Source organism: Brachycentrus maculatus, unplaced genomic scaffold (genome assembly GCF_059751285.1).
Source record: "Brachycentrus maculatus isolate JH-2025_06_01 unplaced genomic scaffold, ASM5975128v1 h1tg000036l, whole genome shotgun sequence".
Taxonomy (NCBI): Eukaryota; Metazoa; Arthropoda; class Insecta; order Trichoptera; family Brachycentridae; genus Brachycentrus; species Brachycentrus maculatus.
In genome coordinates this window covers 242303-256637 of record NW_028280790.1, presented here as the reverse complement: position 1 = coordinate 256637, position 14335 = coordinate 242303, and the positions used below count along the sequence as shown (strand labels likewise).

The window sequence follows — 14335 nt, the reverse complement described above, 5'->3', positions numbered from 1 at the left end:
TATCACTCAATTTGTGCATTACCAAAAAAAAAGCAAAGGAGTTACTTCAATGTTGATTTCTCGACCACTTGTTTTTCCGAAAGATATATACGTACAATATTCAAGTAAGTATCATTCGTTCAAATGATTGGTTCGTCCACTTGGTTTTTAAATTTTTGCTGTTCAAGAAGAGAAAGGTTTAAGTATGATTATTTTTAATATCACGCGCCAATATAGCGTCCACCATTTTTGTTTTATGTGTTAAATGATGTGGAATACATTGAAAAACGTGTTACATTCGATTTTAAGAAATAGTGGTATTTACCAAGCAAAACTTCAATTAAAAATGGCAATATTCTTCTGATTTTCATGGGACATTCTTCTTAAATTATAAACATTTACTAGAAAACGCCAAAAAAATAATATTTCGACAAGTTGTTTTATATTAGGTATTATATTAGGTAAATCATCTGCATTTTTTTAGGATTATAAAATGTATTATTCTTTTGTATACTCTATGATTGAATTATTATTGAACTAATTTAAATGTAAATATTATATTACAAATTTTCGTTTCCATTTAAACAAATGAAACGAAAATGAAACAAAAAATTAAAAGCTTATCTGCAAAATATGCTTTTCATCATTATCATTCGTACGATTGAAATATTAACAATAAAAATTGTGAAAAATTTAATCTTTTATATCTGCTTAAAATATTTAACAATTTTATCATTTAATTAATGTTTAAGACTAAAAGGGTTTTGTAATGGTACCGGACATAATTTAAATGCTGTAACATGACGTATTTTTTGCTATAATTAAAGTGCTAACTGAATATCCGCTACCACCTACCAAGACAGGAGGTATTTTTTAATAATGCATTAAAATACCAAAATGACAACAGAAAATGTCGGGTGAGTTGCGGTATTTCAGACTTAAACATCGTCATTATATATAAACACACATAAATATATATATATATATATATATATATATATATATATATATATATATATATATATATATATATATATATATAAATGTATATATATATGTATATATATATATATATATATATATATATATATATATATATATATATATATATATATATATATATATATATATATATATATATATATATATATATATATATATATATATATATATATATATATATATATATATATATATATATATATATATATATATATATATATATATATATATATATATATATATATATATATACCAGGTCATGAGCCGGAATAGTCAGCAGGTACGTATGAGAAGATACATGAATGTGGAAGAGGCGAAGATCGTTTGTAAAAACAGATTGGTGTGGCGTTCTGTTTTCTCTACCTACCTCTACGGGAAGCAGCCTGATTAGGATAAAGATAAATATTTATTTTGATATTTGGTAGTTACTCAATAAATCAATTTTAATTTCCAACCCTTTTCATTATTAATTGAATGTTTCTCCTATTATTTATCGAATAATTTTTTACAAAAAATGTAGCTTAACACATTTCTTTACGATTAAGATTCTGATTTAATTGTTTGAAAAAATTTTTTTTTCTCGAAATAGGATGAATGCCTACCAACATCTTTCAGGAGAGAATTTCAGACCTTCAAAGATGTAAAAGTAAATTATTAGCAATTAAAATTTTGCCTTTTATGCTATATAAACTTTTAATGTTTAAATTTTAATAAGAGATATTGAAAATTCAACCGCATTGTTGACACTTCCAATGTTTTTTTTCTCGCAAATAATTAAATTGGACATTTTTTTATTATTTTTATTTTATTTATTTATTTCATCGATGCATACATTTTTTTTGCTAAATGTATTACGGCTCTTTAGGCATGGCCTGTGTTGAGCCGAAATACTTACATGTTAATACATTTTTTAAAATTATTATTTGTTTTTTTATTATTATTAGATAATATACATTACATACAATAAATACAATGAAAAATTACAGTAAAAAGGATTTATAATAAAATCATTAAACCTGGACTTAAATTAATTCACTTTCTACCTTGTCCCTTCCAACGAGAAGCATTGACTGATGATTAATATATATGGCTATAAATATCCATTTAATAAGGATATTAAGTTGGTCATTTAATTTTATGCTTTAAAAATGTTTCCTGGATTCAATTGGTCATTAATTTTATTAGTTTAAAAGGCACGATGCTATGCAAGGGACTTATGAAGACACTTTCTAAGGGTTATATGCCACATCATAATTAATGATGGATGTAACGCTAGAATGCCATGTATGGTAGGAGGGTAGTCGTTGTTGAACGTTGTTTTACATACGTGCATATGTACCCGTAGATTTATCTACGTGCAAATGAATTAATGAAGTTGTATGAGCTATCTCCCAATCTACGTCATCAAAAACAGCTTCTGCTGTGCTCTTTTCAGTCTTCTTGATAGTGACATCTCAACATAGACGAAGAAAAAAAAGAAAGTCTCCGTATTTACAGAGCTCACGCCCCGTCATAGGCTTGTTTAAGTGACCACTTTACACACGTGTAATATTCTCTATTTTACCCATGATTGACAGTCACCAAAAAACTTGTTTTGTGATATTTTTACTGTTTTTAATAGTGACATCTCAACAAAGATGAAGAAAAATAAGAATAACTTTACACAAGTAAAAAGTTTACCATTCTACTACCCATGATTGTCGACCACACTACTCAAATTTCAGAAGTCGTATTTATCCTTTGACTGACGTCTTCTTTCACGTGTGAGTTCTCGAGACCATCTATGATTTGATTGAGTAAGATTGATTTATATTAAGTAGAAAACTTTTTTTTTGAAATGTATGTATGTTAGATTCTTATCGAATTGCTATATTTTACATGCTGGAAAAAAAATTAAACTTGGTATGATCAAGTATTTCAAATTCTTGAAAGCGCACAGGTCAGGGGTCGAAGTAATCGGCGGGTACATGCTAAGAGATGCATGATTGTGGAAGAGGCGAAGATTATTTGCAAAGACAGATTGGTGTGGTATTCTATTCTCTCTGCCTACCCCTGCGGAGAAGCGACGTGATGGTTTGTTACTTATTTTAAAAATTCATATTTATTATTTTTTTAATATTCTAGACAGGCACATATTTTTCGATAATCGTATTTATTTTATTTTTTTAGTCATATCAAAAATTTATCGCGTATTATTTTTAAGTAGTTAGTTTATATCATGCAGATAAGTGTGTAGACTTTCGGTTATCATTTTGAAGGAGCATTATCCGCTTGTTTTTTATTACATAATTAAATCCATGAAAAAACGATACAATCAGCAAACAGGCATTTGAGATAACGTGAGCTATGACTTAATAAAATTATCGACTAATCCAACTATCGACAATCACCAGTTTTAAATCAGAATAATAAAATTGAACATTTTAATTATTATTATTACAGACGTCCTGAGGATGTACTGAAACCAGAAGTAAATGACCCAGGCAATGGCCGGTTTTAGTGATCAACAGATGCCATCTGCTAGTGTTTTTGCCTAGAATTTTCACTCATGAATTACATGAAATTATAGTAACTTTAAACATAAAGAGTAAATCAACTCAAAAGTAGGCATAGGCTATGAAACTTATAAAGTTGAAGCCTGAGTAAGGACATGATAAACGGTGTTGCATAAGCCGTAGCTAGATTTCAGAGTCAACTAGGACGTTAGGTAATTCAAAATGCCATCTGCTAGTTCCAACTAAGAAACATATTATTACCTTGGGAATGCTCAGACTTCCATGCTTCTTTAATGTAAAATAGATGATTTTTAATATATCGCTCACTCCTTTCAACAATGTCATTTATCAAGAATCGTAAATTTTCAGTTGTGCATATTTTCGGAATGCCCAGAAAATATACTATATCCCAGCAAAAGCGACATATTTTTAACTTAATATTTACCCACTATAGGGCAGAAAGTGTTTTTTTGCATTTAGAAGAAAAGGTATTGTTCAATTAATTTTCAAACGGAGAAAAAATGGTTCAGGTTTTACCTAAAAAGATCTGTTGCACTGTTAAAAGTTCAATAAGTGGCTTGATATTTATTTTTAATACATTTTATTATATTTTTCAACTTTAAAAACGATCTCCTAAAAAAATCAAGTTTTTTGATATACGACGTTGTTGAAAGGAGTGAGCGGTATGTTAGCTTGATATATCAATCGTCCTTAGGGTTAAAATACAGTGTTCGATCGAATGTTTATTTTATTTTATAAATAATGGAATGAATGATGCAATAAAATCAGTTACCAATAGTTACCATACAAATAATCACCTTTCAGCGAAGGCTAAACTGGCAGGAAACAACGGAGTCCTGGTTCCAACGCTAACGTATGGAAGTGAAGCATGAAGTTGGCAAAAGAAGGACTGAATGCAGTCAAAATACGATCTCCTTCTTGAATGTACGGTAAAATGATGTATGATAAATGTCCGAATGGTGAAATAAGGAAAGAATGCAAGGCTGACATAAGCATTATAGATAAAATTAAGGACGGTGTGTTAAGATGGTTTGGTTATGTGGAACGAATGAGTAAAACAATCAGTATTTTTTTTTGTTGTTATACCAGTGTGAACTTAGCGTGGTCGAGTATTTCAAAGACTTGAATGTGGTCGGGTCAGGAGTCGCAATAATCATCGGGTATGTTTGAGGCGATGCATGAATGTGAAAGTGGCGAGGAATGTTTGCAAAGACAGAGTGGTATGGTGTTCTATTCTCTCTGCCTACCCCTGTAGTGGATCAGCATTATGGTTAGTAAGTTAGTTATTAACAATCGTAATATTATTCATTATATCAGACATTGGATTATTCACCCTACGTATGAGATGTCAATATGAAGGCAACACAAAACAGTACCGTAGAACGGGGCTACTTGAACTTTGATGTGTTACTTGAGCCCAGTACAAAAAATATTTAAATCAGTTTTTTGGTCTACAATAATGAACGTATCGTGACAATAAGTGTCACCTGTCAGGGAAACAACGAATCATGTCGATAGTTCATTATTGTAGACCAAATACATATCTAAATTGTTTTTAGTACTGGGCTCAAGTAACACATCAAAGTTCAAGTAGCCCCATTCTACGGTACCAACAAAATTACGTTTACATACTTTGGAATAAAAAAAATACGCAGCCTCTCCTTTACAAATTAAAAATATAAGACACAAACAGTCTAAAAAAGAAACTTAACGAATACTACAAGCATACACAGACTATACAATAGATAACTAAACATGAGAACTACCTTGTACCGCATAAAAATAAATGTTCCCCCATAATATATATTTTTTGAAATGTATAACATGATACTATACACAAAAAATAGGAAAAAGTCTGTCTCCAAGCACAAGAGCTCAATCTCTTTCTTGAAGAAGCTCAGCGCAGCTAAAATAATAATATTGTATAAGGTAGAAATGTATAGGAATTGTATCAAATTGTATAAAAAAATGTAATTACATTAAATAAATTTGTAAAAAGGTGTCTTAACTTAATATGAAAAATCTATCATTTTTCCCTTCATTTGAAAGATGAAGGAAGTCTGAGCATCTCAGAGCTTACGACTTGGCATTGAAATTCAGGTTTAGAAAAAAGATGAATGGTTTATTATGTTACGTTTTTATTTTTAAAAAATGATTTGATTTTTTTGTTAAATCCCAGAATGATTGAAAAAATGGTATGTACAAATGTCCATCTTCAGAAGTGCTTATAGGCCAATGTTGTTGTTGATCCAGGTCCTGTACATCGACACCCTGGTGTAGACTCCTGGATACTGTGGTTCCCCGCACCCTCTTCCCCAGGAGTTGATTCCGATCAGGATATTGTTCACTGTCATCGGACCACCTGTATCTCCTTGGCAGGCATCCAAACCTCCAATTCCGATTCGACCAGCGCAGATCATGTTGTCAGTGACGGCATTGATACCGAAGTAGGCCGAAACACACTGAGCCTGGTTCACGGTTGGAATGGTCACCTTATACAGCTGTGTTGGTAATGTTCCTCCATTCTAAAATAAAACGGGATTGATAATAAACTAATAAGCATGATGTCCAAAATATTATAATTTAAATATTTAGAATAAGTCTGTTCAATCTTTGTTCCCAAATCTGGGTTTATATACCTCAACAAAGATGAAGAAAAATGTAGAAGTCTGGGTATATATAGGGCTTACTGTCTAGCATAGTCTGCTTTGAGTGATCAGTTTATATTCGTGTAACGCTTTTTAAACATCTTCATCATTTTATAAAGGTCTCTGCTAATTAAAAAAAAAACTTACTTAAATCAACCATAAATGGTGTTAAGAAATAATGCAAATGAAGGCTCTCCTAGAGGCATGATTGAGTGGGTGATATAAAAAAAAAACGGTTTAGATGTAGTAAGAGTTAGTCCGCCTCCGTAGTGTAATGGTCAGCACGCTCGGCTACCGTTCTTGAGGTCTCGGGTTCGATTCCCAGGGGGGGTCAAATAAATATGAGTGATTTTTTCACTCTAATATTTATTCAATATTACCCTGGACTGGTACCTAAAGCGGAGGGCTGATCACCTTTCCTTCATGTGTAAACGATCAAGATAACACTGCGTTTATATGAAGCAGTGCCTTATGCACCATTGGGGTACGGATAAGGGTTTTATTATTATTGTTATTAAGAGTTAGATGGACAGTGTGAAACTGGACTAGCAGGACAGGAAAAAATGAGAACTAGAAAAGAATGACAAGTGAAAACGACCATCGAAAAGCACTTAAAGAGGCTAAATCCACCCTGAAATATATGGTCGAAGAGAAGACAAAGATTAATGAATACTGCATAAATTTTTATATTGCGCGACTCATTGAAACAATTAATGTGTGTGAAGGATACATTTCATCGGTAGATTAAATATTCACTCTCAATATTTACCTAGTGCATGAAAATATATTGGGATACTTACAGTAAGACGTCCCCACCCAGTTACAAAGCCTGGTGAGTTATCTGGCACGGTGAGACCTTGGGATGGAAGAGTAACAGTTGTCGCAGTTACTCCAAGGGTGATTTGTGTAGCCAAATAGAGGATGGCCAGATCATTATTCAAGTTTGCGCTATTGTAACTCTCGTGAACTCTGAAACTAGAGACCTGGATGACCTGGCCTCCTGAATTGTGGAAGGAAGAACCAGCGCGGATTCTCCAGCGGATAGCTGTTGTACTAAAAAACAAAGATAATTGGAATTGAGATTCACTTTGACTATTAGCTTGTAGTGTTTAAACTGTAGACTCTCGATTGGGCATGACTCTTCTATTTATACCCTGTTAGGTCTCCTTAAAGTTGGGGATAAATCTAGCAAAGGCTTCGCGGTTCTGCACCATCTGGAACAAATTCTCTACCCCTCTTATCCCGGCCCAGTCACGAATGTTGCGCAACCACGATCTTTGCTTTCTGCCAGCTCTTGGAGGTCCTTCTATCTTTCTCATCATAATAAACCTTTCCCATACTAATCATAAAAAAATACACGTGACGCAAAGCGGGATACCAAAAGATCCCAGTTTTTGTATGGATATCGTAGTATGCAGCTCGTAACTCAGAGTCACAGATTCCACATCCTTTCCAGCGCGCAGCCAAGTGTTGACTAAGCAAAAGCGACACGATAAGGCCGTAAATAATTGTCTCGCTTTCTCCATATGGTAATTTATTAGAGTGAAAGAAATAACAGACAAAAAAATCAACGTCCTGATATAAAAGTACATACGTAGAACTCGCGGCATCGACTGATTGTGTTTTTATCAAAAACAATATATTGAATCATTTCACGATTTGAAATTATAAAAATAAAAACAGGAACATTTTCTCTAATATTTAAAAAAATATATTATTTTAAAGAAAATCAAATTTGGTATATATTTTTTACTTTTCTATTTGTCTTATTTAATTGATAAATGAAAATTTATTTACCCATAGGCGCACTGCGCAGACGTAAGGATGGAAGATCTACCAATGATTATTCCACCACATGCTTGGTTGTAGATTCCATTATTGGCGTTGTCGAATAATAGGGCTACTTGATAAGGAGCATCATTGATGGTGGCTATTGTGCCGCCCACGATCCTGGTTACGGGCAGGAGCGCGGCTAGATTGCAAAAACGTAAATTAAAAAGTGACGTAATATCGATAATAGTTTCCAAAAAATACTTTATTTTACAGATTTGACCTAATATCGACAACAGTTTCCAAATAAGACGTTTATTATACAGATTTAAACTAGAGAATTTTCTTTGGAAAGTGAACGAGGAAAGGACTTTGGAAAGTCATAATCAAGAAAACGAAAAGATGATTGAAGATAATTGTAGGTTTTGATCGTAACCAATGTGTTTGGGAGACTAAAAATGCACCTAATGGTTGTTGGAATTATTTTATTCTTCATAAGAATGCTGGCTGATCAATTGAGACAAGTTACCAATAGACGCGATATTAAAGTAAATATGTACATTTAATAATAAAAATGATCTGGAACTCTAAAATTTTAAGGTAGAGACAGTGGGAACGAATTTTAAATCTTAATTCCTTTTCAATATTACATAACTAATTAGGTAAAATGTACCGCTATACTACAGTATGGCACCATTATACTATGGTATTTCTGTAAAAAGGTTATAGTAGAAGTGGGATTGAGAATGTCACATTTCAGAAAGATAGACTGCTGGATCAAATACAATACTAAAGAGACCAGCGAAGTGAGCCGAGAACTAGAATATACGGAATGAAAGATGAGTTTTCGAGAACAGCGTGTATTGAATATAACTGTTAGCAAAAAGTAAGATAAAATTACCAAATATTACTAAAATAAAACGATTAAAATTATTATGACTTACCGTTCGCGCAGGCGAAGATAGCTACCAACAATGTTAGCTTAAACATTTTGATTTTACAATGACTGTGATAATGTTTTACTGCTATTTAAATGGTACAAGGTGACAAACTTCATAAAGATAAGATGCGTTCCTAATAAATGTATTGGATTAAAAGATATGATTAAAACTCTTAAGCGAGAGATAACAAAAAAATAGTATTGGTATCAGAGTCATATTTACTGGATACAAAAGTATTCACGATAATCGGGTTTATTGATTATTTTTGTGTGTAACTGAGCCACGGTTGGATTAAATTATTTATCTTGGTATAATTAGGTCGATTATAACGTAACAGTCATATTTCAATAAAAATATATTTTCAAATATTCCTCGTAAGATTTCTCTACTGTTTGATCATTTCTCTTGTTTATAAGTAACATTTTTTTATATTGTCACCTCATACTTTAAAATAATTCAATATTTTCTAATTTCGTTTAATTTGGTCCAAATTTACAATAGTTTAACTACAATATTTTGTAACAGTTTATATTGTATATTTTTTTTATCAAGTATTTACAATATAAAACGTATATTTTGTTTTAAAGGGTTAATTATGTTATCGGTAATCAGAAAATGACTAAAGCGCAACAAACAAACAATGAGTAAAATTCAATGAATTGATTATCAAGTTAGGATTTTCCAGATGTCTCAGAATATTTGATGGATTACTAGGCCATTGTCATATTTTTAAAAAATCAATGATTTTTTTGTCCGCCGCTATAGTGTAGTGGTGACCACGCATGACCTCTATGCTGAAGGTTCCGGATTCGATTCCCAGAGGAGACAAAACAAATACAAGTGCTTTTTTAGTACAAAACAAGTAATATTTCCCTGGACTGGTACCAAATGCATTAGACTTATCTCTTGCCTTCTTTAATAAACGGTGAAACTTAACATTGCATCAATATGATGCAACACCCTAAGTACCACTGGGAACGAATGTACGAAGAAGAAGAAGTACATATTAAGTAGTGTGTTTAAATTAGTGGCAACTATATATTCCATCGTATATGAATAAAAAATGTGATATTTTTTAAACATAAACTATGGATGATATAGTAGCCACTGCATTTTTAATGTAACAATAAAACAACATGAAAATACAAAACTCTCCAAAATGGTCGGTATATTCATTTCATATACATATTTTTTTGTTGCTTAGACTGTTTTGGGGTTTTTATACTCAACAATGAAAATCGTTTTTTTTTACTAGTAATTGACAAAATTTAGACCGAGAAAAACATGGCACGATCAGTTATGCCAAATACTTGAAAGTGGTCAGGTTAGGAGTCGTAACAATCGGCGGGTATGTATGAGGAGATACATGAACGTGGAAGAGGCGAAGAATGTTTGCAAGGACAGAGTGGTGTGGCGCTCTATTCTCTCTGCCTACCCCTGTGGGGAAGCGGCGTGATGGTTAGTTAGTTAGTTTTTATACTCATTACTGCCTAATGATTTTTTTAAGTATATTATTTTTTTTCCAAAATATATTATTCGTTAAATTTAATCTGGAATAGTCTCGTAAATTCTTGCGTATGCTAATTTTGAATCCACACATCATTGCGATTAAAAAAGTGGCAGCGCTCGGACAAGGGAGCAGTATCAAAGTAATTAATTCAATTGGACAATTTTGAATCCCGACATACGATTCGCTTATCTCTCCGAATTCCCGGAATGTCGGCAGCGTTCTGATGTTCCGTCATATCGGGAGCGATCGGTACGTTAAACAATAACACGCTCCATGAAGTCAAAATTGTATTGTAGAGAAATAATTATACATGGGCCATTTATCCTGCGAGACTGACATACTGTTTAATTAATGACCTATTGTCCCTTGGAGCCATATTCATTAGGACATAAGTGTGTTTTTGTGTTTTATACAACATGTGTGCTTATTACACGCGGCCGAGTATTCGGACAAATGTAAAAATGATATTTAAGTGCGTCCTAATGGATTGAGATATCCCGACTTGAAATAATAATTATTATTAAAGTCAGAGAGAGACGTAATCGAACTCGTAAATGAGACATATTTCCTTTTTCAGTTTTATGCCTCTGGGGTTTGTCTTTTTGTACAATGCGCAGCCATTAATGTTTTTTTCACGATGAACATCAATCAAAGTCGGTTCATAATATAATTAGTATAAATAGTTTTTTTTATGGTATTTTTATTTATTTATTTTTATTTCAATCTTTAGAACGGAAGCTGGTTAATTCAATGATTTATTTAAATAAAAAAATGGCTTTGTTGTTAAAATGATGATAAATGATAAAAAAATATTACAGGAAAGAAAAAAAATATATATATGTATGTATATATATATATATATATATATATATATATATATATATATATATATATATATATATATATATATATATATATATTTATATATATATATATATATATATATATATATATATATATATATATATATATAAATATATATATATATATATATATATATATATATATATATATATATATATATATATATATATATATTTATATATATATATATATATATATATATATATATATATATATATATATATATATATATATATATATATGTAAATATATATATATATATATATATATATATATATATATATATATATATATATATATATATATATATATATATATATATATATATATATATATATAGCTTCAATAAATTTGATTTATATTTAATAAAAAATAAGTAAGACGAATCACAATATTCATTACAGGACTATTCATGTATAATACATATAATATATAAATAAATAAATGCATACATGTATGTTTTCAGTGAAATAACAACCTGCTTCAAGGAGGATGACAGGGATTGATGATCAGTGATTCTCAAAGTGGGCGGTACTGCGTGTCAGGGGCGGGTGGAGTATTGAGGGGGCGGCGAGCAGCCCGCACATTTTTCAAAAGCAGCAACATAGCTCATTTTTCTGACTGCGGTGGGTAAACTTATCAAAAAGCAAGATATGTTATTGAACCCATATATTAAAGATACATAAGCAAAACCAGGAACAAATTTTTACTTTGTCATTTTATTTTTTGGTTTTAGTGAGGAAAATCAACGACGAAGACGCTATTTAACAAAATTTTATTTGTGATCACTTGATGATTTTTTCATTCAACAAAACAAGTAAATATTTTTTATATGGCTACCCTTAACGATAGAAAGGTAAGAAAACAATGTTGATATGATTTCTTAAATGTAGCGAAAGGTGACAAAGTTTACGATAATATTGACGGTGACAATATAACAGAAAATAAAAATATACCATATGTCATCATCAAAACATAAAACATATTAAAGTTTAGTGCTGATATTTTTTGGTGGAACTGCATTTTAACTTTGAACTTTAATAAATAAACGACTTAATTTTTTTAAAATATATTTTATTGGACCAGAAACCGAGTTCAAAAGGTAAAATATAAAATAATGGGTCGTAGAATTGAGACGTATAAGCAAGGAAAAAATACTTGAAGGACATTGACAAACTCAAATGGTTTAATGGCTAAAAAAGTTTAAGCAACATCAGGTAAGAACAATACTTAAAAGGTAGAAAATTTAAGCAGAAAGAGTAGGTATATAGAACAGGGGTTCCCAATCTTTTTCAGTCCTCGGCGCACTTCCAAGTTTAGTATTTTGTCACGGCGCCCTACTTTAGTAAGCTATTTGGAATGTATAATGTGACTATATATGTATAAACATATATTATAGTCGAAAGAAATAGGTACCCACAATAATAGTAGTTGGGCAGAAAGATGCTAGCTCTCAAAAAAGAAGTTGTTGCTTTATAGGTAGGTACCCTAGAATATTTGTGATTTCGGATAATGATAGAGGATCGACTCACGGCGCCCCTCTTTACTTTCTACGGCGCACCAGGGCGCTGCGGCGCACACTTTGGGAGCCTCTGATATAGAAGATTAGTAATGTTTAATTTAGTGTTACATACATAATGTAAATATTCATTAAAGTGCCTTTAATAAAGATGCATGCTAAGACTACATACATTCAAATTACACTATTTAGGTTTCTGAACTCTGTAATCATAGTGGGTTTATGAAGCTTTTTTTTAGAATTCTCTCTTAATTAAACTAATTATTGGGAAACTCATTAGTAATAACCGGTATGTAGATGATACAGTCATTATAGCTGAAATTGAGAAGGAACTGCAAGCGCTTTTGATTTTTGTGAATAGGGGATATCAAATATAGGGTTGACGATTCACATTAATGAGATGAAAAGCATGGTATTCATTAAAACCCAAATAAACCCGATAACACTTACAGTAAGAGATCGCACCATAGACTGGGTACTTCAAATATCTTTGTGCATAGATTAATGGTGATGTCAGATCAGAAATAAGGAAAGAATGTAATATGAAAGGGCCTTCCTAAAATAAAATAAAATAAACATGTATAAGTATAATGTAATTATTTTTTGACATCTCATCAAAGATGAAGAAGAATATGGAAGTCTAGGCATTTACGGGGCTGACGACCGTGATAGGCTGGTTAAAGTGATCACTTTAAACACGTGTAACATCCACCAATTCTACCCATTATTGACAACCACACTACTCAAATTCTTGGAAGTTCTATATTTATGAACCAATTTTGAAACATTATTCTTGAATCACTAGAACTTCACTAGAGACATCTATTGGTGAGATGAAAAGAAGCTTTTTATTAAGCAATAATGGGTAGAATTGGTGAATAATATGAAAATAACTCCTTTAATTGGATATAATCCAGATTTTGTGAACAAGTATTTGGACACACTCAAAATATTGTAAATGTATATAATGTGCTGTCGATCGTAATTAAGATTTCGGCTTCAAGTCTTGGTATGTTATATTATAGTTGAATTAACTTGAGATAAAACATCTATCGTTTTATGAGTATTTATGAGTATTAGTGGTCTTAAAATTTGGTCGGGGAGGGTATTTGGTTGGCTTAAGTGATCACTTTATTATGCACTTGTGTAACGTTCACCATTCTGCCCATTACTAAAGATCCATGTTGAATTAATTTTTAGAATTTGTATGTATACAATTATCTTAGATCCCTTTCACATGTGGGTAGTAGTAACTCGAGATCATTACACATATACAAGTTCCAAAAAATTAATGCAATATGGATGTTCAATAATGGGCAGAATGGTGAACATTACACAAGTGTATAAGGTGATCAGTTAAGCAAGCCAAATGCCAGGTCGTAACCCCTGGGATGATTAGACTTCCATCTCCTTTAAAAAATACTATATTTGTTTCATCTTAAGTTAAGACATTAAAATATTGATATATCATTCGTAAGATGAATAATCCAGTGTCTGATAAAATAAATGACAACAATTTTTTCAAACCTATGTCTGATATGGATATGAGATCTAGACGTCACATTTAAGCACGTATGATTATATTA

The 14335-nt window shown here is 31.3% G+C and overlaps 1 protein-coding gene across 1 annotated transcript; it reads right to left on the bottom strand.

Annotated features, from left to right (window-relative positions):
• Window positions 1–5616: 5616 nt before the first annotated feature.
• LOC148312654 (trypsin, alkaline B-like) lies at window positions 5617–8914 on the bottom strand. The gene is made up of 4 exons (XM_088275486.1): window positions 8860–8914; window positions 7943–8117; window positions 6946–7198; window positions 5617–6022 (listed from the first exon to the last, which is right to left on the bottom strand). The coding sequence occupies exons 1-4, from the start codon at window positions 8903–8905 to the stop codon at window positions 5723–5725; spliced, it is 774 nt and encodes a 257-aa protein (XP_088131612.1). The 5' UTR covers window positions 8906–8914; the 3' UTR covers window positions 5617–5722.
• Window positions 8915–14335: the final 5421 nt, after the last annotated feature.

Bases quoted from the DNA above. Each gene is read 5' to 3' on its own strand.
- LOC148312654 (XM_088275486.1), bottom strand. From the start codon at position 8,905: ATGTTTAAGCTAACATTGTTGGTAGCTATCTTCGCCTGCGCGAACG. The intron at 7,199-7,942 runs GTAAATAAATTT...TTTGTTTTTTAG, and splicing joins TCTGCGCAGTGCGCCTATGG to TACAACAGCTATCCGCTGGA. The intron at 6,023-6,945 runs GTAAGTATCCCA...GTTTTATTTTAG, and splicing joins CTGGGTGGGGACGTCTTACT to AATGGAGGAACATTACCAAC.